This window comes from Lytechinus variegatus, chromosome 5 (assembly GCF_018143015.1).
Source record: "Lytechinus variegatus isolate NC3 chromosome 5, Lvar_3.0, whole genome shotgun sequence".
In the NCBI taxonomy this organism is placed as follows: domain Eukaryota; kingdom Metazoa; phylum Echinodermata; class Echinoidea; order Temnopleuroida; family Toxopneustidae; genus Lytechinus; species Lytechinus variegatus.
The window spans coordinates 42,719,206-42,747,189 of NC_054744.1; the positions used below are offsets into that span (position 1 = coordinate 42,719,206).

The 27,984-nt window shown below is 34.6% G+C and overlaps 1 protein-coding gene across 1 annotated transcript; it reads right to left on the bottom strand.

Annotated features, from left to right (window-relative positions):
- Positions 1-25,029, bottom strand: LOC121415464 (deleted in malignant brain tumors 1 protein-like). Its single transcript, XM_041608667.1, has 9 exons — positions 24,834-25,029; positions 19,694-19,999; positions 18,386-18,709; positions 17,594-18,007; positions 8,308-8,625; positions 6,420-6,749; positions 4,311-4,637; positions 2,286-2,609; positions 1-2,040 (listed from the first exon to the last, which is right to left on the bottom strand). Exons 1-9 carry the CDS (start codon positions 24,958-24,960, stop codon positions 1,628-1,630), a joined length of 2,883 nt encoding a protein of 960 aa, XP_041464601.1. The 5' UTR covers positions 24,961-25,029; the 3' UTR covers positions 1-1,627.
- Positions 25,030-27,984: the final 2,955 nt, after the last annotated feature.

Genomic DNA, 27,984 nt, shown 5'->3' on the forward strand with positions numbered 1-27,984 from the left:
ATTTATTGATTGATAAATCAATGCTAATTTGTGGATTCTACTTGGATGTACGTAAACATAGGGACTCCTACCTACAGATCGATCATCAACCTCCAGTTAAACCTCCATGTAAATTTACCTACAATTGACTTGTTTAAGTATAATTTATCCAGGGTATTCATTCCCTTTTAAATTATGCTGCATTCTTCCTTGGTAGTGTTAATTGGTACCTGGCAGGAATTGCCCCTCGAAATATACTGTGCGCTTTAAAAAGGTTTCAGAAAATACGTACGAAGAAATCCGATCCTTTTGTAGCACGATTTCTTTGTGTGTGTGTGTGTGTTATTAGGACGGTGCTGATTGTTAAAAAGCAATGATACTTTTAAAAAAGCAATGATTCGGTTAAAAAGCAATGATACTGTCGGTGGTTACCATTTAAAATGTTAAATTGCTGGCTGGAATAATTCAAACATTCTATCAATTTAGTTACCCTTTGTATCTTTTGTTTTATTTAATGACTATACCTTCACTTACAATATTTTACGTATGTCTAGTCTAAACACTGTTATATCCGATTATAAAATTGTCACATTGTTACGTTTATATGTTGTAGATTTATTTTGATTATATAATAAATGTATAGAAACTCTTGAAAAAAAGTTAAATATAATATGGTATATGCTTTGGAGTTGAACATACAGTTAGAAGTTGATTGTATGCTTTCGAGGCCAAAAGACACGGAAGGCCGAGATGGGATATAAGCCAAGAGATGAATTCTATATATATTGCACAATTTCATGCATATTAACAACGTTAATCATGGACAAGTCCATCCCAGCAAACACTATTTTGAAAGAAAGGGAAACATCACATAAGCTTAACACTGAATAATGAAGCATATTAAGTACAATTTTAAAAATGCATTTTCACTAAACAGTTATGAACAGGTAAAGAATAAATAAGGGATCAATCATGATGTATCGAGCGGAGGGCCACCAAACAGTGGTTAATTGCATAACATGATTTGAGGCATCCCTGGCCCCACTTTTATGTGGTTGACCCTTTTTCCAAATGAATATTCATCACTGTCTAAATACGTTATCAGTAGGAGTGTTGTGTTCAAATTCCTTTCTGTGATTGAAGTTAATGCTATAATATTCATTAAACATCTAACGCTCCATCGCGAGTGGCAGTCTTTAATCGCTCGAAAGGTTGTTCTTAGATATTGTTAAAATCTCTTTTAGTAGAAGAATTCTGAAAACTCAGGGATATTGAAATACTATTGTTAAATATAAGAATTGTGAGAGCAATTACATTCATTTATTCAGTTATTTCATATTTAAGGATATTCACAGCATATAATGATTAAGAATATTCCAGAATGTCTCAGTAAAGCTTTGATAGGCATGCCTATTTTATAAGGCTGAGTAATTTTTGTTAAGGAATATACAAAAGATAGACGATATAGACTGCTAAACAATAGAGCCTGTCAGCAGTGAAAAATCACAATAGGATTAGCCATTTTGTTTACATTGTTAATTTCACCGAGGCCATTCAAGAGTCTTCTAGAATTGTTCATGTAATTGACCCCGCCCCTTCCAATTGTCATTTCTAAATTAAAAAAAAAAGAGGTCGGTTAAGGTTTGTTCTAATTCGGTGGAGGCAAAGTGTCGGTCTGGGAATTCACTATAGACATATATTCAGGAGGACTCGACTCAGAATCTGCCGTAGCTTCTGGAGGATATGGATTGCTGTTGAGTGTTTGTTGAGGCGCTGGTGGTGGTTCGGTGGCTGGTTGAGTTGTGACCTGAGTGGGGTAGGTCATGCCGTTTGTAGCGGGAGATGCTGGAGTGTTATGAGCAGCAGGATGAGAAGTAACGTTTCCTAGAGGAATCTGCTGAGATATCGTAGGACTGGTGGCAGGCTTCGGTCGACTACAAGTGTACCAGACAGCTATGATAGAGAACAACGTCAGTAGGGACAAGGACACACCAACAAACGACATGATTCCAACGACGCGCGAATGCCATGGACTCACCGACGGTGGAACTGTGGTTGACACTGGAACAGAAAAAAGGAGGGAAATCATTTTGATTATTTCAAAACGTCTTTCATTATCATCGTATGGCGTAAATGGAAAAGAATTTATCCTCTAGTCAGGTCAGGTATTCGATCTGCTGCTGGTAGCCTGTAATCCAGTGCAACCTGAATTTATTTCAATCCATGCGACATACATGGTTGGTTATACTGTACATATTCATTTAACACTAAGTACTGGCTGACTGCTTCTGTAACGCTCGACTTACCACATTGAACCCCAGCATCGTCCGAATGAATACAGTAATTTACATCCCATTCCCCTTTGCTGCAGTCGGTTAAATAGGCTTCGGATCCGAAGCACACGACGTCATCAAGATGTATTGGACCAGTTCCTTGTCCATATTTAGCCCTGGTCTTAGCTTGAGCTTTGTGGGTGGGGTAGCCGAGCTGTCTACAAACTACTCTTGCTTCAGAGTCATTCCAACTATTATCACATACTGTCCCCCATTGACCGGCATGATAGATCTCAACCCGTCCTTCGTATATACTATTGCCATCAACGAGCCGGATACTTCCTTCAAGACGGCCTCCTGCAGAAAAATCAGAAATAAAGAAAATAAATTTGTGATTCCGATGTGATGTCTTGATTGTCTCTACATTTTTTTAGATGTAAAAATCATTCGATATTTTAAGGTAGGGATCACTTGTGGACTATCAGCATTAAATGGGTATGGTCTTTGATGGCCCAGAGTAACGAAGTGTGGACTTACCACTTCTGACTAAACGTAAACTTATATACCCAGCTCGAGTCGCAGACTGGCTATGCACAAAGAAATTCTCCTTCCATAAATATTTGTACCTATGCAAACTAGCCTTGATATATGATACATTTCGCATATTTATTCGGCTATATATTATAAATTTTGGTGTATAACATTATTTATTCGACCTTTAAAAGGGGGCTTTGTGACTGAGAAATTGGATTGAGAAAGTCTGCAGGAGTGATTGAAAGCTCGCCTCTATTAATCATTAAATAGGTCAAGTCCACCCCCAGAAAAAATTTGATTCAAATAAATAGAGAAAAATCAAACTAGCATAACGATGAAAATTTCATCAAAATCGGATGTAAAATAAGAAAGTGAAGACATTTTAAAATTTCGCTTATTTTTCACAAAACAGTGTATACACAACACAGTGACATGCAAATGAGACGGTTGATGATGTCCCCCACTCACTATTTATTTTTTGTTTTCTACTGTTTGAATTATGAAATATTTCATTTTTTACAGATTTGACAACAAGGACCAACATGACTGAGCCACAAAATGTTAAACAATGGTAATTCTACATGTTCAGGGAGGATAAAACTTTTTTCATAGTACGACGGAAAGAACATTTGAATGTTTTATATTTCATTTAATAAAATACAAAAGAAATAGTGAGTGATGTCACCAGTCCCTTCACTTGCATACCGACCAGGATGTGAATAAAACTGTTTTGTGAAATTAAGCGAGACTTAAAAGTGTCATGACTAATTTTAAATCAGATTTTGATGAAATTTTCATTGTTATGCTCGTTGAATTTTTCTCTTTTTATTCAAATCAACTTTTTGTCGGGATGGACCTGTCCTTTATGGTTGGTGGAAGCTTAAAAATTACTTAATTAATCATCTCCAACTGATGAAAGTTTTCAGTGCCATATCAGTGTTCACTAAAATGGAAAAGATAATGTGTTGTAGCAGATAAACTTGGACCTGGGATGTAGAATCTGTAAATGTACCATCTATCTCTATGCAAATAAACAGAACAGATGCTGGAAGCTTTCGAGATGTAGTTTTTTTTTTTGGGGAATGATGATAATCATTTGGATGGTGAAAATTAGCAACAATGAGGTTCACGGGGGGGGGGAGAAAGTGAACTGAATAATGCAAAACAGAAGATTAGAATAGTTTACTCTAGTTGTGTGATGAGAAAAGGAGGAATATAGAAGATCTTGCTTTAGGGCATGCATGGTGACGACAAAAGTGTAGACAGTGAATCATTTGGTTTGATCAACATGATCAAGGGGCTTCAGAAGCTTTGAAAAGGTTTGGTGATATCGAGAAATGGACTCGTCTTAATTAGAATTCAGACCAAGGGTTACTTACAGAGGGCAACGGAGGTGCATAGCTGCCAACCCCTTCCGAAGTGACAGTTATAGATGATAATAATATATAATGATGATGAGAGCCACGGAATAAAAATGAGAGGGGTCCATGTTCCTTAACAATAAGTAACTCATTACAGACTTACCACATTGAACCCCAGCATCCTCAGAATGTACACAATTATGTACACCCCATCCATTATTGCTGCACTCCGTTAAAGAGCGTTCATGTCCCAAGCAACCGACTTCATCCAGATATATGGGACCAGTTCCTCGTCCGTATACACCACCGATCACAGCTTGAGCATTGTCAGTCGTGTATCCGAGCTGTCTGCAAACAACTCTTGCATCAGAGTCACTCCAACCGTCATCACAAACGGTCCCCCATTGACCATCATGTAAGATCTCAACCCTGCCTGCATGCTCATCATATCTATCATGTCCATCAACTAGGCGAACAGTTCCTTCAGAGACTGTAGAAAAAAAAATGAAGATTTCAATCATAATCCCATTATGACTTTATAATCAACCTGGTCGCTTCGTGGTCACTTGATATATCTAAGCTTTAGTATACTATATACTGTACACAGATATGTTCACCCTCACATGCACTCGCCTCCTCCCTCCCTTCACATCACACAAAAAGAAAAGTCATTCTTTCCAGGCGCTTAAAATAGAATTATAAATAGGACACTCGTGATATTAATGGGGGAAAATAAATGCATTTATTTTTTAATAATTGCATTTAAGGAGATAGACGAATGCTGCTTTGAAACCATTTCCAATAGGACTATCAAAACTGTGTTGTTCTTTCTCGGATATCATCTCATGAATTTTTGTAAACGAAAAGAGTTTGTAACTATAATGTAATGAATAGTGGGACTGTTGGACGAAAAAACAACAACATGGGGTGTAAACCTTTTTTAAAAGGATGCTCCAGGCTGGAAATATATTTATATTTCAATGAATAGACTAAAATTCACAGAGCAAAATGCTGAAAATTTGATCAAAATCGGATAACAAGTAAAGAAGTTATTGAATATCAAATATTTCCATTATTCCGGTGCAACAGTTCTAGGCATGTTTTCATGAATATTCAGTAGGTGGGCTGATGATGTCATATCCCCACTTGTTCTTTTGTATTTTATTATATGAAATAAGGTTAATTCAATTTTTTTTCTACCACACTGCGAAAACTCCGGTCTTGATTTAACACCAGCCCGGAATCTAATTTCACACCAGGGAAGTATTGATACAACACCAGGGGACCGTTTCATCAACATTTTTGTCTGACAAGTTGTCAGATCTGACATCTTTCCTTGATTCTGATTGGCTGAGAGGCACTTTTACTATAGTAACTGTCGGAAAAAATGGGACTTGTCGGATAAAACGTCCGACAAGTCCTTTCATGAAACGCTCCCCTGTTTTGGAATCTGACCGATGCTGTTTTAATACTATTTGGTGTTGTATAAACGCCTATCTGGTATAACAAACGGAAACTGGTGTTCTTTAACACTTCTCTGGTGTGGGCATATATAGATTCCGCACTGCAGCGCAAGAACAAACAATTGGATTGACAACTGATTAAAGTGCATTAGTTATTTATTACTGCAACTTATTTCATCATCACGGAGACACATCATTTACACATGCATGAAAAAAATGAAACACATTATTTCAAGACATAACATAAGAAAAAGGAACGTGGGGATGTGATATCACCAGCTAACCTATTGAATATTCATGATGACGTGCATAAAACTATTCTCACAAAGTGTTGCTAAATTTAAAAATTCAATAACTTTGTTATTTGTTATCTGACTTTGATGAAATTTTCAGCATTTTGCTTTGTGAATTTTACTTTATTTATTCAGATATGAATATTCTCAGCCAGGAACACAAATTTATTGATGAATATACACGTACATGTATACACTCAATACTTTTGAATAACTATCTGCTGATGTTCGTCCTATATATATATATATATATATATATATATATATATATATGTATATATATATATCATATGGATCAGTAATCATTTCTACTACCATGAAGATGACATTAATGATGAAAATCCTTAATAAAATAATTATAATTACTTTGTATTATTGTTGTTAATATATTTAGATATATTTATTATTTATTGTTATTATTGTCATCTTCCTCACGCTAATAATCATTATCATCATCGTCATCATTATGAACAACATCATTAATATATGTCCATAAACACTTATTTTTCAACTTACCAGAGCAATCTACACCAGCGTCCTCATTATGAATACAGTTATGATTGCCCCAGCCATTGCTGTCGCACTGTGTCAAGACGTTTTCAAATCCAGAACAAGCCACTCCATCCAAGTGTATGGGGCCGGATCCTACTCCGTATGAACCGCCACTTTTTGCTTTACCTTCATCAAGAACGTATCCAAGCTGTTGGCAAACTACCCTGGCATCCGAGTGACCCCAATCATCATCACAGACAGTCCCCCAATCACCATTATGGAATATCTCAACTCTACCTTCGACTGTATTTGAGAAGCCATTTAGATCAACAAGGGTGATATCTCCTTCAGAGACTAGAGGAAATAGAAGAAGCGTTTAATTATCATAAACATCGCCATCATGATAAGCGGCGTTGTCATCATCGTCGTCATCATCATCAGCAGCAGCATCATCATCACCACCACCTTTACCAAAAAACAAACCATCACTGTCACCTTTGTCAACTTTTTATGTGATAATAGAACGCAACTTTTAATGAGAACTAAACATTATACAGTGCGTATCAAATAAAAGTTTACACTTTGAAAAATTCCTGGGAATTGAAAAATATTGGGTGTTTGTGTCATCTATCAAATGAAAGTAAAAGTTTTGAACAAATGCTACATTTGAGTGAGCGCTGTCCATTTTGTAAAGCTCGCAGAAATCGGTTTTCACAGAAATGCTCATTTTCACAGTTTGTCAAGGAAAAAAGGGGCAAAACCAAACCGACCGTACGGCATAACTGAATGTAGACAAAAGTTTATTACAGACATCTCAAGTTTATTGACATTCATGTCATTTTAAAGTGAGACCACATTTAAAGGGATGCTCCGGGCTGAAAATATTTATATCTAAACAAATATAGTAAAATTCACAGCTCCAAATGCGGAAAATTTAATCAAAATCCGATAACAAATATAGCAAAATTATTAAATTTCAAAGTTAAGCAATATTTTGTGAAAACAGTGATATGCACATAATCATGAATATTCATTAGTTGGGCTGATGATGTCACATCCCCGCGCGCCTTCCCTTTTCTTATGTTATTACATTAAATCTTAATTATTTCATTATTTCATACATGTGTGAATGATATGTCTTTCTTATAATAATATTGGTTTTAGCAATGAATATGTAATGCATTTAATCAGTTTTCAATCAAATGTTTTTATTTTTTCAAGGAGAAAATGTGAATAAACCTAATTTCATATAACAAAATACAAAAGAACAGGTGGGGATATGACATCATCAATTTGCTTATTGAATATTCATGAAGATAAGCCTAGAACTACTTCACCAGAATAATGCAAAACTTTAAAATGCCATAACTTTGTTATTCCTTTTCTGTTTTTATCAAATTTTCACCGTTTTGTTTGTTTGATTTTTCTATATCTGTTCAAATCATATCATCCTCAGCCTTGAGAATCCATTAAATATGTGTTTTTCTACACTTTATGAAAGCTTGACAATGATTTACAAAAATAAATCAAACCTAAGCCATTTCATGTGAATCACAGCCCCGCGAAAAGCAGATCATCACGATGGCCTCCGTGTGTGTGTGTGGGGTGGCGCAATGGCACTCAAGTTCTGCGCAAATTATTTTTTACGAACTTTTCGAAAGTAATTAATGCTCACTCAAGCGGAAAGACTTGACGACAGTTATATTGTCATTTGCTTATAGAGATCTGCATCAGTGTTGAAAAGTGGAAAATTTTCAGGATATTATGAATATAAAATTTGTCAGCATTATGTCTATTTGTAAACTTTTCGATACGCATTGTATATAATAAATAAAATCTGTCAATGAGCGTTCACTTGGTCATGCTGTTTAGACAAATGTACAACCACTTTACCTCGTTGGTATTGACTTACCAGAACATGACACACCTGCATCTTCGGAATGCACACAGTTGTGGTTGTCCCATCCAGGATTTCTACAGTCCTCCAGCTTTGATTCAAATCCACCACAAGAAAGGTCATCAAGCCATATTGGTCCAGATCCAGATCCGAATTGGAGGTTCGTCCTCTCAACGCCAGTATTGTATCCAAGTTGTCGACAAACTACTCTTGCGTGAAGACCAGTCCAGCCGTCCCTACATACTGTCCCCCACTGGCTATCGTGGTAGATCTCGACACGCCCTTCGTTTGGTCTGAAACCATTTGCAAGGCGGATATCCCCTTCACTGGGAACTTTAAAGCAAATGAAAAAAATGCATGGTTTTCACGTAACATTGTGTATCATCGTAATAGATGAGTTTCGAGCAGCAATCATTATTATTATTTTTTTTTCTAAAAACTGACGGCAGCTACATCGTGACATTTAAAGCCTTGGTTTTTTTTTCGATTTCAAGAAATTCTTTCACGTCATTGAAATTCGAACGAATATATTATGAAATCATTTTGATGAATTCATGTTTTTAATCGCATAAAAACATAATTACACGTGTTACATTATATATATATATATGGGTTTTGTGGGTGTGGGTGTGTGTGTGTAAACAAAAGTTTTCCACTTTTAAAAAAAAAAGAATATTGACAACTCGTGAAGCGGTCAAGGAATAAAATCAAAATTTCTAACTTAATTTCATGATATATCATGTATAACTATCATGACTATAATGATGTGAATAATAACAAAATTAATGTGAATGATAGTGATTATAACTAGCAGTTTATATCATATAAGGAATACCATTATATTTTTTCAATTTTTCACCTTGAAAGGTGAAAGCCTTGCACATGGCCTCAAATGGAAAATGGTAGATGTGTTTACGATGAGAAGGAAAAGGTGAATTCATTTAAAACAACATATTACAATATCAATGAGGAAAATATAGAGCTACAAATGTGGTAGTTTTAAGTAAAATTTTACCTTTGAGCAAGATCGAAATACATTTTCAGACGTACCACAGTTTTCTTGTTTGATCGAGGCCTAAACCCGTGTTAATTCTTAGAACACTATCTTTTAAAATGGAATAGGATCTGGTGACAGAAGATGTATATTGAGCAGTTTATTATTATGATGTGAGCGGAAATTTCAAAATAACTTCCAACAGAATTTGAACTTTCCTTAGATCATTGCTATTTATATCTCCGACGTAATAATATCAATAGAATTATGTGTGTGTCGCCAAGGCGTAGCACACGGCCGTGTATTTGGTTGACGACTATATTTGTTAAGTAATCATGGCAATGGTTTTCGCCTTCATTTGTTCGCTGCATTGACAGCGAACCAGAAAAATAGTACCTGAAGAAATGCATGTATTAACAACTGAACACTTAAAATATAGACATCGGTATAATATTATATTCATGCAGATATTGTTTTTTATACTGGTTATATTGAATTTATATCTACCAACCAACAAGACTTATTGACTTAGTTTTTCATCAGTATAAGTATGTCGAATACTATGATCCTTTCATGAAAACGTAATTCTCATCGTAAAATCATTCCCATAATTCAAGATGGAAGAAGATATTTTGATTTTAGTAATCATGAGAGATACATTAAGGGATGGAAATTAGGAAAAGATGTCTGGTCTGCGGTAATTATAATGTATTACAGGAATTTACATAGGTTTTGAAATATTTCTGTATGATAATCCCTACAATTGTGTTATCAATGTAATAGTGTTAACTTGATCTCATTTTTATTACCCGTTGGTCTCTTCCACATACCTAACAATTTTATTTGTTTATTTTTTGGCAATATAAACTCACTAGATTCAAAAGAAACGTAAGAGTAAAATACGACATTTTCTCACCCAAATTCTAACATACAGTAGACAGTATGTCAATGTGATAATATCAACCAAATTATCAATGAGAATCAACCATTTCGACTTTTATTCAGTCTAACAAATAGACACTCTTTCATAAGAATAATAGGCCTTTACATTTTACAATAATGTATATGGTTATGATATAGAGATACGAATACAAAATATATATATAAATCCTTTTTGACTTACGGGAAAATATACACTCGAGCCATATCAAAAGAAAGGCACTTATCATCCACAGTGTGCGGCCGCTACCCGTTTCGCTGCCAATAGTTGACGCCATTTTCAATAAATGACGATCCTCTGATTCGCCACTCTTCTACCAGTAGGCCTATGTGTGTACACTTTGCAAACAATAAAAGTAACAACAAGAAAAAGAAAATAGGACATCAAGAGAGCGAGACAGAGAGGGTGAGAAAAATGAGGAAGAATGGAAGGATTTAGATTGAGAGATAAGATAAGTCGAACCAGATCAAGAAATACCTCGATTTGTAGAAATGAGACTGATGTATATGGACAGCCATCAGACAGAAGTAAAATGCATGGCGATAAAATTTGATAAGTCCGTATAGCTACGAGAAACGTTTTGAACAGATATAATGTCTAATTGCTAAAGGATGACAGATGGAAGCTTTCAGAGTAGTTTTCCATAAACTAAAAACTCTCACTCGTAAAACTTTGACTTTAGGTATATTTTGATGTTGGAGGAATTTTATTTCTTTTTTGGTATGATTATGATTAGTCACATGAGAGGCTCTTGACAAATCCGAGAGAACAAAAATAAGGGCAACGAATTGACCTATCAATTTATATACTGCGTTCAACAAGTTTTGGGTGTCATCATTTGATCTTTTGGAAGACTCTTACTAAAATCGCAATTCATTGACGGCAAGAAAGAAGGAAAATCATCAAAAGACAGTCAGTGAAATGGCATAGCTCCAGCGAACTGTTTCACGAATTTGAAAACGGTGTTATGCTTACGCCCTCTTTGAGTATTCCTAGTTACGATACTGATTCAGATAATTTTTTAACATTTCTTTGTCAACAACACACCAAGAAATAGGGGATCAAATTTGAACCCTCAGGGTTGGTACAAAATGAGTGCAATTATGCTCATTTTAGGGTGCATTTAGCTATGTTAAGCACCTAGTGGTGGGAAATTGAACAATGTAATAAAGGTTCAAATTTGAACCCCTTCTTAATGTCAAGTACTATGCACCTTATCAAGTACATATTTGCAACTATTAGGGTACGAGCGACGATTTCTCGGTGCATTTAATGATAAAAAGGTGCATTTTTTCACCTTTTGCCACTTAGGGTGCAGTAGGGTACAAGATTACACCCCTAAAGTTTGGTACAAGTGCTTCATTAGGGTTCAAACATTTCTTACTGTGAAGATAAGGAAAATTTCTGATAATTTGAATAGTACGCATGACGTCCCCCAATTCCAAAGTCAGGAAAGCAATTTCATGAAGTTTATTTAACGACGTTTATGCTGGTCGAAAGTATTGTCAAGAAATCAATTTCTACAACTAATATATTTTCTTTCTTAGCAGAGGTATCCGATTTGCATAACAATGATTACAAGAGGAGCGTCTGAATTCCTCAGTAACTCTAGCTTGGAATTCACTGACCGAGTTCGATACAGCACAGTACGGACGCCTTATTCGGGATGGATATGACGAAGTGATGACAGAGGATAGAGCAAAGAGGATTCGGAAGGAGGAGATACATGTACATTGATGAGTTCTTCGAGGCTGGTCTGAACCGAGAGGGAGTCTTGAGATTAAGAGAATACGCACATTTCGTCAGTAAGTACCGTCCGTGCTCTCTTGCCGTCGAAGCTTGGTACTCCCCTTGAAACATTTACTTTTTGTAAAGTATATAAATGTTTTCTTTTACAGGTGAACAGGTTGTGCTTAAGTATAGTGAGATGTGACTGAAAATACTTAATTCACGATTCAGAGTCGAATTAGGAAATAAATATACCAGATTCGACTCCCTCGTCTCTTGTAAAGAAGTATATTTCTGATCTTGTTTCCCAACATAACTTGGACCGTTAAAAATCTCTTGAAGGAGGTATTTTGCACATTAGTCTTAAACAAAAATCTGCTGTCATTTAGAGCTAAATAAATTTGCAGAAATACCGGAAATAGCATTGGATAGGATGCTGCAATTCAGATATAGGGTAATGTATCGGATTGGTGTGCCTAAAGGTTCGGTAGTCGACCCAATTTTATTCATATACAGTGTTCTTGTCCCCATTCGTAGATATATTGTCAAATGTAAGGACGTTGTGCACATGTAATTTCCAGGGAGCAATTTCCCAATTGTCTCAAACTGAATGATCCTAACGCCGAGGTCGTACATATTTAATATCTCGATTTCTTAGGTGATTAAAAAATGCTAATGTAAACAATGTTTCAATTGTTCCTAGAGAAGCGGTCAGGAATCTTGGTGTAATTTTTTTATCATTTATAATTATGTACAAAATTGTTTCGTGGGAGCGCAAACATGGCATTGTTTGCTCTGTATAAGTTTGGAATATTAATTTTCCTTTGTTTGGGTATTATTAAAAACAAAACAATCTCTCGCTCTCCCTCTCTCTCTATTTCTGTCGCTCACACCTTTCCATCCTAATGTTTCCTGAAAGTCTTAGTGTGATCCTCTTTCTGTTTTCTTTCTCAAATCAAATCCTAAACTATCACATTTCAACATTTACTAACCTGTACACTTTATTCATTATTTTTCTCTTCCTTAAGCAGAAAATTTTCATGTACTAGTACTTTTATTTGATATCTCTGATGCCTAAAAATTTAGCCATTGAATAATAATGATCCGTTTACTGTCATTTCAGAATAGTCGTACATTTATTCTAAAGCAACATTAGGAATATAATTAATGAGTGCTCAATTTTCCCATTATAATGTGCAATTTTACACTTAGAGGTCAAGTCCACTCCATTTGAATAGATAGGGAAAAATCAAATAAGCATAACGTTGAAGGTTTCATCAATATCGGATGTAAAATAAGAAAATTATGAGATTCAAAAGCTTCGCTTATTTTCACAAAAAAAAAGATTTACATGTATGCACAACTGATATGCAAAATGAGAGAGTGATGTCCTTCACCCATAAGGTATTTATTTTGTAATTAGCCTGTATTAAATTCTTTACAGATTGACAAAATGGCCAACTTGACCGAACCACAAAATGTCAATACAATGGTATTGCATTATGTTCAGGGAGGAATAAATCTTTGTTTCACATGACAATGAAGAGAAATTAGAATATTTGTTATAATGAAATACAAAATAATAGCTGGTGAAATCAGCAGTTAAAGTGTCATAACTTTATCATTTCACATCTAAATGTGATGGAATTTTCAGCGCTATGTTTGCTGGAATTTTCTCCTTTTATTCAAATCGAATTTTTGTTAAGGTTTACTTGTCCTCTAAAGAAAATTCTCAGTTGAATTTTACAAAAATATTCGATGAATAATTATTATTCATAATCATAATAATTCAATTCAAACTCAGAATTACTTTATTAAGATTCAGTCTCCGTATTAAAAAACAAAAAATCATAGAATACACAACGATGCATATACAAACAAGATTTTAAGTACATTGAGCAGCATAAGCAATGATAGAATGAAATGTGGTGTTTCTGTGTAAAGTAAATTATTAATAAAACACCATTGTTAGGCTACTTTCTCTTGTGTCAAACAATTAGTTAACATCATTGTTGTTAAACATTATGCTCAGAACTAGCAAAATAAAAGCAAAATAGAAAACTGTTCTAAACTATAGCGTAATAAGAGCTTAAAAGGCATAAAGAGTAAATAAACTATGATCATTTAAATGCAAGGAGGAACTGCTCGATTTAACTCATTGAAACATTTAAAAAGTGTATCCTTTGGGAGCAGACGACAAATGATTTAACAGATCAAACGTATTTATGTAGTGATATGTAACGTAGAATTACAAGTTAAATGTAAAACACAGTAAAATATTATAATCTTTGTGAAAAAATAACGAACTATCGTGTTTCTTACATTGATTGCAGTGCATCTATCGTATAAATAGTGTTCGCATTTGTAAAGTAACGGCGAATCTCATGTTAAATGAATGTTAAAATGGAGTGTGTGTGTTTTTTTCACAGTCATCCATTTTTCTCTCTTTTTTTTCATTTTACAGCCCATCGTAATTTAGCAGTTCATACTGTTTGTGCGTCCCAGCTGCCATAAATGATTACTGTTTTTTACAGTTTTGTTTTTTGACAGCGTGCCTACAAGGTAATATTGCAAACATGTCCAATTTGGGGAAATGTTGCCTTGCAAAAATGAACTGGCGTCACTTCCAAACCCCACATACATTTTGCGATGTTGTAGATAATATAAACTGTTGGACCTTGACATTCTTCCCCATCATATTATCCCTTGTAAATCATGTGTGCAATTATTCTAAAAACCCAAGTTCCCACTTTGACTGAATGAAAGAATTTTAAGATGATGTCGGATTCCATTCGATGCTTTGGTGTAATTTTAACTCCTGATTCTGTGATCTTCCAATACTGCTACTACCAGGCACGGCGTGACATCATAGTTTTTACATTGTATACATGCATGCAGAGAGCGATGCAAATAAAAAAATACAAGTTTACAGTCAGCTTGAATCGCCTTCTTCTAATTTGCAGGTAAGGATAAGTTCTACTACTGGAATCGGACAAAGGACATACGTACCTAACTGCCTAATGACAATGCATTGACCATAACTTATTGTACGTAGTAGGAGTTTCCAAAGAAGAGAAGAATATATGATAAAATTTAATAGTAGGCATACGAGCGTAAGAGTATATACATGGTGCATTCGAAATCGAATGTGGCGTAATAAGAATAACACTTGCATCAAGTTGCAAATGTATATATAATTTCTTAAAAGTATAATTTTAGTATAGAATATATGCATCTAATAATTTGATATAAAATCTTAATTGTGAATCATAATTTTCTTCATAAAAAGAATATAGTTTCAGGAATATTACAAGGATTTACCAACTAACTTTTTCTTTCTCTCGTTATTGAGTAATAAAAAAACCTTTTATCCCTGCCTTCTAAAAACGACCGCACATTAAAAATAGACCTATTTATACATGATATAAGGTAATCATAACGAACATTAATTTATTAATACCGCACACACACACCATCACAACCTTCTACCCTCACACACCCACACTCATGCATGTCAAAGGCCTACTCATAACATTATTGATTAGTTTGAAAGACATTAAAGAGTATATAGCCCGTACAGTAATTATAATAGAATAGTGACTGCAATCATTATTTCGAGTGATAAAGACTGCAGTGTGCAGGGCCTACTAGAGTTGTGAAAACTCATCGTTAAAGTCTGAACTTGTTTGTACTATTATCTTTTTGTAACCAGAAAGACTACTGGTTATCAAACAGTATTGACTGCTTATTAGGGAAATGTTTAGCTTCCATCACGTTGATATTTCTATGGGCACTAGCTCCGTGTAAAATATTAAATATTATGTAGCAATAATTGACTTCTAGTGCTCTCCAATGAGAATGTAATCGCTCATGGTTGGAATTCGGGATTCACCTTTATCCCAGAGAATAAATTGAATAAGATCAGATAAATAAGTTTTGAATAGAATACGATAAAATACATTAAACCAGAATAAAATAAAATGTCAGAAGGGATAAAACATCTTCAATAAAATGCATCAGATAAAATGAAATATGAATAAAGTATTATCAAGTACAGTAAAAGGAAATGACAGGAAATTACACATAATATAATACAATAAAGAATAGAATGAAAAAACGGTAAGACAAAAAGACCTAAAACGAAAATGGAAACATTGCCTCAATCATTTTAAAGGTATTGTTTAACTTTGTGAGCAGCTGATTTAAAAAATTCTCAAACCATGATGAAACAAGTGTACAAGTGCATGTATTAGAACTAATAAACCCTGAAAACGACCATTATTGAAAATGAAAATTATTGAAATGAAAAGCTAAAACTACAAGGCAAACCCCGATTTTGTAAATAGGCGTCTTATAGACACCTAAAAAGTACACATAAGTGTATGGGATGAAATTAAGATGGTGTTTCCCGTCACTTCATATTTCAATTTTTGAAGCACTAAATAATTATTTTCGAACACAATTTTTTCTGGGCTTCATTTTTGTAACACATCACAGACACAGGTGACAAGTGTGACCTTCTAGCTCAGATTTTTTAAAAGTCAAACCAATGTTAACCAATCACTTTAAAATCACGTTTTGATTTGTTTTATGTATGCATGTATATATATTATATATATATATATATATATATATATATATATATAAATTATTTCCATGAAATTCAGTTGAAGTATTGACTGAACTTTACAATATACGATTTCATTTATTATTCTATTACTGACCCCCCCCCCCCCTTTCGTCACATCGCAAGTTCCTTCCCCTATTTCTTCTATTTAATTTCAGGTGGATCTCCCTCATTATTTTAAAAATATCAATCTATCCACGGTAAAGACATCTGAACATTTCGTAAAAATATAGACCATGGAATTAAACGAGGAATCTTGGCAGCAGCAGATTTTACTCTTTCGAAGATAATTGACTCTAAAATGACACTTTGATTTATAAAAAAAAAACTCTTCGACGTTGACATTATTCAACTAGATTTCGCTCCGCGATGTACGCAGGGGAGTTCAAGAACAGGGAAAGTTTTTTTTTTATAAATTGATAAAAACAAGGCCTTCGTCGAAAAAGAGGTTCACAAAAGACAAAGGCCTCCAAGATGTTTGTTGTCATCCGGGGTCGTCACTTTGATACGGTTAATTAATTATATTTACTGTATTATTGAACCATTCTTAAGGCCTGGTCACACCGCCCAAGTGTTGTTGGAGCGGTCGTGGAGCGGAGAGAAAAAATCATCACCGCTCGCTCCCGTTCACCATTTTTGATTTCGATTGATTTGGGTTTTTTTTTCCATTTTTCCCCCAATTTTGTTAACGAAATTCATCGGGAGGCGGTGTGACCAGGCCTTTACGTCGAGGGTCGAGAACTTCGTCATATCCTGATAAGATCAAGTCTACCCCTGTAAAACACATGTGCAAGGACATACACAGCCATGGAATATAACTGCGACTCACATTTATTAGATATTTTCATGTTTAACAAACATTTCTAGATTTATACATGTATATCAGATTAGATAATGAAAACGCATGGTAAGATCACAATTTCCCATTAATTATAGCAGCCTGTTCCCACCTTGTAACTGATCCCCCTTCCCCAATGTAATTTCTAGGCAAAAGAGTATGAAGGTTTGCTCTAATTCGGTGGAGGTAAGGTGTCGGTCTGGGAATCCACAACGGTCATATATTCAGGAGGACTCGTCTCAGACCTTGCCGCAGCTTCTGGAGGATATGGATTGCTGTTGAGTGTTTGCTGAGGAGCTGATGGTGGTGGCTGAGTGGCTGGTTGAGTTGTGACCTGAGTAGGATAGGTCATGCCGTTTGTAGCGGGAGATGCAGGAGTGTTATGAGCAGCAGGATGAGAAGTAGCGTTTCCTAGAGGGATTTGCTGAGATGTCGTAGGATTGGTGGCAGGCTTCGGTCGACTACAAGTGTACCAGACAGCTATGATTGAGAACAACGTCAGTAGACACAAGGACACACCAACAAACGACATGATTCCAACGATGCGTGAATGCCATGGATTCACCGGGGGTGGATAATCCGATGACCCTACAGTCGAGAAAGGAGAAGAAATGACAAAATACGACGATGTTAGTTTTATCATTCAAAATTATGTTCTTTTTATTGTAATCACAATCCTGACTAATTCGTCCGTCATTTCAGCACAAGGATGCCAAAAGATATGCATACGCCGTCTACCAAAATATATCACAGAATATTCATCTTTCCTCTAAGAAATCAAAGTCGGTTCTTTATACAATACATGTAATATGCTGCAAAACCTTTGAAGGACGAGGACACTCTACCACAGATCCTTAGGATATACCACTATACCCACTTATCAAATATGAATTTGAGACATTCTTAAGAGCGACAACAAGAGAATGATCGTTATTAGAATAATTAAGTAGTTCACTACAGACCCACCACAATACACCCCAGCATCCTCGGAATGACTACAGTCATGTACATTCCATCCATTATTGCTGCACTGGGTTAAAAAGCTTTCGTATCCGAAACAACCGACTTCATCCAAATATATGGAACCACTTCCTCGTCCGTAGTAACCATCGGTCCTTGCTCGAGCATTGTCAGTTGAGTATCCGAGTTGTCTGCAAACAACTCTTGCATCCGAGTTATCCCAACTGTCATCACAGATGGTCCCCCATTCACCATCATGATAGATCTCAACCGTGCCTTCGTAAAGACTATTGCCATTGACGAGCCGGAGACTTCCTTCTAAACCACTTGCTGTAGGATAATCAAAACAACGAAAAAAAAAACCCATTAAATTCAATATTACAGCCTTATATGGTATCTCTACAATCTGGCAATTTTAAATTTCGAAGTTCACGATAGATAACCGAAAAGTCCTATTATTTTCCAATAAAACGTTATTATTTCGTAAAAGTTTATCAAGTTTTAGTATTCCAAGATAGAGCACACTTTAATTGACAGATCACGTAGCGCTTTGACATTCACTTTTAAACGAGAGTAGTCTTTGTATGGGTCTTGGAGTTAGATCAGAACAAAGGTTTCGTGTGATATTAAAACAGATTTTACATCTATAAATAAATCAATATATTATATCATATACATCTATAAATAAATCAATATATCAATAGATGAATTGATTTTTTTTTATCTGATCTAGCTAGAATAAACATTGGAACATTAAGTTTTCATTCTAGTGGGTATAATCATACAATAGTGCATTATCAAAATGTTGGATCCCGGTAGATGATCCAGACCTATACATAAACATTTAGCTGATGATATTCAAGGTAGCTTTGGCATAGTGGATTTACCGGATCAGCCGATTAAATGGTGATTTTCAGCATGATTATGTAAGAATCTATGAAAGAAAAATTGAGCATTCATTTTGAATGATATTGATATTTCAATTTTTCAATCATGTGTAAACTCAATTTACTTTGCTATCGCTGTCGTCTGCATCATTATCATAATCATTATCACCAACATGACCATTTTCATCAGCCCCTTTCTTTCTTTCTTTCTTCCTGTCTTCTTCTCTTTATTTTCTTGTTTTTTTTTCTCTTCCTCTTCCCTCCCTCTTTACTTTCCTCTTTCTCCCTTCAGTTTTTTCCTCTCTCCCCTTTTCTTCATTTTTCCCGACGGCATCGCAGATTTACCAACAATATTCAAAGTAGTGGGGTGTCGCACCCCCCCCCCCCCCGTCTTTAACGACGGACCTGCTAGTATGTATTGACTTACCAGTGCAGGAAACACCTGCGTCTTCGGAGTGAAAGCAGTTGTGGACGCCCCATCCCCTATTCGGACAATACTCCAGCCTTGATTCCCACCCATAACAACCAACGTCGTCAAGCCATATAGTTCCAGATCCAGATCCAAATGTGGGATAACTTGATCCACCACTGTATCCAAGTTGTCGACAAACTACTTGTGCATCAAGATCATCCCATTCGTCATCACATACTGTCCCCCATTGGCCGCCGTAGTATATCTCAACACGCCCTTCGTATGGAGAGAAACCATCGGCAAGTCGGATGTCTCCATCAACTTTCAAGTAAATGAAAAATATATGTTTTTTTTAGCTCACATGTATAATATAGCCTATGGTAAAAAAATGGTGCCTTATTCTCATTTATTGCTGTCCTTTTTGTTCTAGAAAGGAAGAGGTAAATCGGATGAAATAAGAATTATATATATGACAAACATTTTCTATTAAACCTACGAAAGCTACACCATCATTCCCTTACAATATCTCTTGGATAAAGATTGCAAAAATAAGAGACAATCGCATTTTTTTTTAATTCAAGAAATATGGAGAAAAAAAAATCGTTATCGAATACAGCTATCGTTTAACCTGCATTGTTGAAATATGATATTGTTTGATTCTTTGTGATTAAAGGGGCATTTCACTTGGGTTCAGATACAATAAGGCCTCGGAAGACTATTAATGATGTACCGTATTTTGATTGATCATCACATGATAAGTGTTTTGAAATGAATGGTGGTTAAAATGAGATATCATAAGGGATGAACTAAAGTATTTACACACCAGAAACACTTATTGATTATTCAATGCTTCATATATTTTGTGATAAATTATCACTCGTTTGATCGAGGGGACTCCCCTTTTAACAGTTTTTATTTAAGAATGTCTACAACGCCGTGTTTCTCAAAGATGCATGTGGGGGTTTTTTATAATTTTTATATTTCATCAAAATACCATGAACTATTACAAAACTTTGCATCATGGTCATGCAAAATAATCACGAGTCGTTAAAAAAACGCCATGTGTTTTAAAGTATGCAAGTGTGTATTCAGTACTGTTTTCAAATTTCACGAAATTAGTCAAAGCAAACGTTTACTGTTTTTTATGTGTTTGATCTGTAGTGTATGATGTATGCGTTCTGGGCAAACATTGGAGAATACAAACAAAAATTAATTTGCAATTCGTTTACTTATTCTTAATATGTTTATGTTTAATCTGCTTTTCTGCTATTCACTACCCTCTTTCTGTTTTCATATGCATACAATTATAAGTATAACTTTCAATTTTAATTTAATTCTAATCATTTTCCCGTCACGTTATGTTTCTTCTATTTTTTCTCAGTTTTATTCAGTTGCTTTACTTCAATTTTGCTTCGTTTCAACGTGTATCACTGGCTCGAGGAAAGCCGTTTATTACTTGTAATAAAGTCTGATTCTACGTCATCTTATATCAATAAGTAGTTTTCACTCAGCGATGTAGACAGGATTAAAGAATACAGTAAATTCATTGAGAATGCCTGTCAAAATGGCAAAGATCAGCTGGGAGGTCTTTGATGAAAATTGTTTCGGAGCTTAAAAACAATTTAAATATGTCGTTTCTCCAGGTTCAATGACTAAAGTACATTGCTATTTTGATTCATCAAATTTCGACAAAGACTTCTTGGTTTTACTTTGTCTCGATGGGCATCGCTGCGCGAAAATCTTTTCAAACCTAATGCCCCCGAATCCCGTGGGGCGTAGAATGTCGATAAGGATTTGTCACTAGCAACCACCTGTCTAAGAAGGCCTAATTATTAGGAGAGTGTTTCATTGCTCGTCTGACAAGTTATCAGATCTAACAACTTTTCTTGGTTAAGATTGGTGGAGAAGCATCTTACTATAGTACCATCGTACCATAGTACCATAAGACATCCAATACATGTATGTGATCCCATAAACGCTCCTTTAGTCTTGTGGTTTTCATCCTGCTTATCCCAGCAGAAATATCCACCAAGGGTCTTCAGCTTCATTCCCATTATCAATTACACTATCAGTTGCTGAATTTGCTTTCCAAAACATCTTGCATCTCAGTGCACCCTTTTTTTTTTGTCGGGGGGGGGGGTAATTATTCATCCATATTCATATCGGAAAGAAATGCTGTAAATATTGCAAGAAAGGATTCAAGACGGTCTAATGCATGAATAAAACACAATCAATTTGCAGGTGATTTTCTGTTTACACCTTGTTTCAGTGAATGGACATCGATTTAGCACGCAAACCCTCCCCTCTCATATATCCACCCTCTAGTAAATCAGGGTCGTTTCATATGCCTAGATTGAACGAGAAAATAACTTATGATGATATTGAACTAGAATAACGTTTTGTTATTACCTATTGGAACCAGTGATGTTTACCTTGGACAAATGTCAAAGAAATGTACCGAGTGCCCTTTGTGCTTGATCATTGATTCAGTCTCAGTCAGTTGCGTCCAATTTCATATCAATCTATAGAAAATTGTTCTTAATACTCTTTCCGGGACTAATTCCTCATTTTACCAGAATTTCCAAGCAACTTCCTTCTCCTTCTCTAACTTCCCTCTCCACTTTTCCAGTGGTTTTTACAATATTATATTTGTCCATTTCCTCTAGACAGTTCATAACATCTTGAAATTTTACCAGCTCAAAATACTTTTTTGTTGAATTAAATCAGTTCAATTCAGTTTCAGTTTTCAGTTTCATTTATTTCACATCACATACAATGCTGTATGCTTACATAAAATGCAATTTACCTTCAGAGATTATAAGTACATTTATCAGTTTATGATCAACATTTACACGCGTATATGCAAGATTTTATGTAATTATGGAGAGCTTGATGTTGCAATAAGATTATGTATTGAAAATTTGCCCTACTGAGCATAACGAAAAGTAATGAAATTTCATTGACGTTTACTTTGCATTTTAAAGAGATATTTATAGGCCTAATTAAGTTACCGCAACAGAATTTGACATAGCTGTAGTACAGTTATAAAAATATATTTTGAAATAGATTCATGAATAAAGATTTAAACCAAAAGATATTGTGAAAAAATAGCATGGTTTTTCGAAATTACTCTTTGATGTTTACAGATTTTAAAATGTCATTTTAATAAATAAAAAAGGAAACAATGAATTGATTATTGTTTTAAAAGATCTGAAAGACAAATACTGCAATTTAGATGAAACCAAAACGTGCAAAATCAGGGCAAATATTTGTAGGCCATTGTTTCAACTTTCGGTCCTCGTAATGACCATTTCAAGTAGGTTTTTTTTTTTATTTCAACTCTAATCAAATCAAAAGCATCGGAAAATATTTAAACGTTTACAGTTCGACAATATAGATTAATACAAACAAATATACAATGTATACAAACTGACATTTTTGGGGTTTTGATGAATATTTAGGGCAAATAGTGTAATAATCATACTCACACTCTAAAGACAAAGAGAAAAGTTTACCCAATTGCTGGGATTTTTTTTACCAATTTGGGTAAAATGCATGTTTGAAGGGTAAATTTCAAAGCAACATTGCGTAAAATTTACTAAATATTTTGCATCTTTTTACCCAACAAACATGCATGTTTCCATTTTACCCAATATTGGGTAATCTTTTTTTTTAGAGTGCACTAATAATGAGCTTTGTGAATTATGTGAATTATAGAATTTCCACAAGCATGAAAATTCGTTTACATTAATATCAAATGTCCGATTTAGACGGTTCTGGAAACAACAAAAAGTGTAAGTAATTTGTCTTTATTTTTGTTTACCCCCTGAATGTACTTGCAAGTTGAGGAAAACTAGAAATGAGCCCGATGAATCCAGGATATTTACTATTAAAAAGGGTGAATTTGCAGAGTACATTCATGATACATAAGTTCAAATTTCGCTTTCTAGTTAGGTCTCGAAACTATTATTAGAGGACTAAACCCGTGTTAATTTCAAGAATGATAATCAAAAGAATTTGCAATGCCACTGAGGCAGATTTCAAAAATTAACAATCTAAATTTTGAAAGATGGGATCACCTTTACAGATAATTCATACATAACATCATTTCGCACCGAGTTATTGCTATTTATATCGATGATGTGACACAAACATCATTTTGTGTGTTGCCAAGGCGTACCAGTTGGTGACTACGTCATTTGAATTGGACTTTGCTTTCGTCTGCGCGCAAAATCGACATAATACTATAACAATGGGTCAAAGCAAATACAGACATCAAGATATATCATATTCATACAGTGATTTTTCGTTGGCTTCCTTCTCGCTTCGTTGAAAAGGGATTGGGGAATTATTAGCATGAAGTAGTCTATGCAATACATAAGTTCAATAAAGTTATGTCCATAAAATACTGTTAAATTCAGACATGTGTAGTTACATGTATCATCATTTTCATAGTCATGATAGTCGAACGATTCCCCTTATCAAAGATGCAATCGATTCCGAGATCGAATATTTTATTCTTCTTCAGCAATAAAGATAAAGTATTATATGCCTAATAGAAAAATGGGACCTGATATTATGTGTGTGAATGATAGTGAGTGTGTGTTGGTGCGAGTGTGCCAGTCAGTATGCATGTTCTTTATGTGAGCGGGGATGGTGTTATCAAATGTAAAGGGATTTGACATAGGTTTCTGTGCATGTATAGCTGTTATTTATATGAATTTGATTCTATTTTAATAACCATAATAAGACTCCCATGTAATGACCCACATTCTCAAGTCTATTTTGTTATATCATGCTTGGTTTGGGGGAAACAAAATTGAAATTGAAGTTACGATATAAAAAAAAACTTATTTATATCGAACGGAAAATACCAGTAGATCAATAAAAACGCAAATGTTCTCACCCTAATCATGACAAACAGTGAAGCAATACAGACTTATCCATGAACTATTTTCGCTCAATATTACACTTACTTTCGCATTGTGAATATAGATCTTCATGAATATAGATATTTATTGTTTAAAAATGCATCCGACTCCAAAATATTCAAAATCAACCTGGTTACTAGCTGGTGATAATCTACAAGAATTTTAGTTGATTTAGACAAACATATACAGTTATATATAAATATAAAATACAATATTAGACTTACGGGAAAGTACACAGTTGGGCCACATCAAAACTAAGGCACTTAATATCATCCACAGTGACATGCTGCTACTAATTTTACTGTCGGTATTTGACGCCATATTTGAAATATCGATAATTGCGATCCTCATACACGATGCAAACTGAATGTGTAAACCAATATGAAGTTGACCTTACCACTGAGAAAGCGGTGGGGCGAGAGAATTCTATGCGTGCACATATCGCAAACAATGGGGGTAATAAAAAAGAGAGATTATGTTATTAAAGGGGGAAAAGAGAAGGAGAACAGGATAAAAAAGATGATGTGTAGTATACATATATATATATATAATGTATAGATAGGGAAAGTAGATAGATAGATAAATAGATAGATAGATAGATAGCATAGATAGATAGATAGATAAATAGATAGATAGATAGATAGATAGATAAGCATGTAAGTAGGTTGGCAAATAGAAAGACAGACATAAACAAATTACGTGTGACATGCTAAACACGGTAAAATGCATATAATTCTACTTCATTTTTTCTTAAATGTCATTGAATAAATGGATGACAATTTGTTTGAGTTATATTTTTTTATGCGGTGTCAAATAAATGATGATACTATCAGGTACATATCTCATGCCTTCTAGATTACAACATAATTCATCAATAAATTAATAAATAAATAATAACTTAAAATTTAAAAGAAAATCAGGTAGATTTTGAATACAATGACAAATCAAATACACTAAACATTTCATTAAACATCTGATGTAAACGAGTTCTGTCAACTTAAAGTTTTGTTTAATTTCTCAAAACATCACGCATGATATGGAAATTAGAAAACAAATGATGTCACATATTCACTATTGCTCTTCTTTTTTATTACATGAATCGTCAAACATCACTATTTTGTCGAATTTTATAATTTAAAAAATCGACTAAATAACAAGTTATAGTAATACATAAGAATAATGATACATACAGGTGAGTCTCCTACACTGTTAAAAAAACCCTGATTTTACAGAAAAATAAAAGAAGATTTTGCAGAAAGCAATACCAGAATCATTCTTTAAATTCATGAAACAGGAATTTTTCTGCAATTTAACAGAACAGGTCTGTTAGAAAAAGGGGAAAAGAGTGTTTTATTTAAGGAAATTTGTAAGATTACACACACCAAATACCAATTTCCTGTAAGATTACGCAATCTGGTAAGATTACAGGTGTTCTCGAGACTCTGCTGCAGGAACTTCTTTTAGTTTAAGGATAAATTTTCTAACAGTGTATTATCAAATTAGAAGATAGTTCGTCCTGAATAGCATTTTACACAAACATGACAAAGCACCAACTTTAACAAAAAAATGTTGTCTTATTACTTGATACCATTACACACAGAGAGACGCACACCCTCAACGCACGCATCCTCATCCCACCCCACCCCTCTATGGCCTACACTAACTCCACACCATGAATTCGTAAGCATACGCATACAAAGATATGGAATTTGAAATTTACGACTCCCGTGTAGCTTCGCCATACATTTTACATTACATATTTGGCAAAGAGATCATTAAAATTCAGGTTTATAATATATAAAAGGAAATGGACCAATGTATCCAATGTTATTGTGGAATATGGAAGCGAAAAAAATGAGAATTAAGAGTAAGTTACGCATTCCATCTAGAACTGTGCCAACATTATTTTGAGGTAGGGCTGTTCTTCTGAAATGATTATTAGAGCATTAGCTGGTATTATTCAAGGGCTCTTTTTTTTCAAACAACAAATGATATCGAATTAAGGAAGCTAAAGAATTTTAGTCATATCGGGAGAGAAACATTAAATCAAGTTTAACTGCTAGTAAATTTTGTAATGTTATGTAAGTGAAATTTTGATATGAATTAATAACTGCACGACGCCCAACATTATAGCCATCAAATAACTTACTAGGAATCAGAGTGAAAGATAAATATTTGAGAAAATGTCGTCGTGTTTAATTAAACTTAATTTCTATTGATATAGTCAATGTATGGAATAAACGAAATCAAAGTCCCCGTTTGTTTAGATCTGGTATACAGGATATAAATCGTGTCTGTTCAAAGCTTTGTGGGAAGTAATTTCAGGTGTGTCACAAAACTCGACCACTGATAAGTACAACGTTATGCGTAGTAGCTTATGTTGCTTTAAATGATTTCTTTAATACGTTAAGCGCTAAGCAACGCATCGAATAAGTGTATATAACGCAACGTCGCAATAATTGTATGCCTTGATTTTTTTGCTGCGGATCATATTTCACTATTTAACATGTTTAAAGAATAAGTTACCTGCACTTGATGAGCTTTTTCTTCCAATCTTAATTCATTTTACAATACAGCTGCTATCCCAAATACTTTGATAATCACTGTGTGTGTGAGTGTTTTTTTTTTATAAAGCTTGTTATGAAATTTTCACGAAATTCAGGGCCGTTTTGAGGAAAAAAAATCAACCTTTCCTATTTCATATTTTCATTCTCGACTTAACAAACAATACTTTTCCGGGGTTTTTTTCATTCTCGATATGTTTTGGCACTGATAGACTCTAAACCACAATAACCTGTTTACTGTTTTCATATTTCACCATCTGTTCAATCTCTCTGTTATGCATAAATTTCACAATTTCACTGGTAGTCAGAGCCACATCAAGATAAAGCATAAAGGCACCTGACGTTGTGATTTAACTCTTCTTTTATTAAAGTCTATGAAATCTATGAAAGCACCTTAGTTCTATCTTACAAGAAGACACGAAACTATCGCCATGTACCGTTGTATATTTGTCGTAACGATGCTCGCATTGTTTGCATCAGGTAAGACTGAATAAGAATGGATATCTTTCTGCACCTACCACACTAAACGTCGCAGTTCAGGAAGTCCTATTGCAGCTATATAACTGTATCATTTTGTCGAAATTATTTTATTTTTGTACCACTGCAGGTACTCCAGTGCATAAAGAGGTTGATGAAAATGACGAAGATTCTCTACAAGTTTATAACATCCTTCCATCTTGTGGCAATGCATTAAGTCTTAGATACGGAGGATACGGTTGTTTCTGTAGCCATGGTAGCTCTGATGGTTCTAGCCTCCCTGTGGATGATATGGATAAGTGAGTGTCAATACATTGCCCATTCTTTTCGTCGG

Bases quoted from the DNA above. Each gene is read 5' to 3' on its own strand.
- LOC121415464 (XM_041608667.1), bottom strand. From the start codon at position 24,960: ATGAGGATCGCAATTATCGATATTTCAAATATGGCGTCAAATACCGAC. The intron at 4,638-6,419 runs GTAAGTTGAAAA...TTTTTTCTACAG, and splicing joins CGCTGGTGTAGATTGCTCTG to TCTCTGAAGGAACTGTTCGC. The intron at 2,610-4,310 runs GTAAGTCTGTAA...ATTTTTCTGCAG, and splicing joins GGATGCTGGGGTTCAATGTG to GAGGCCGTCTTGAAGGAAGT.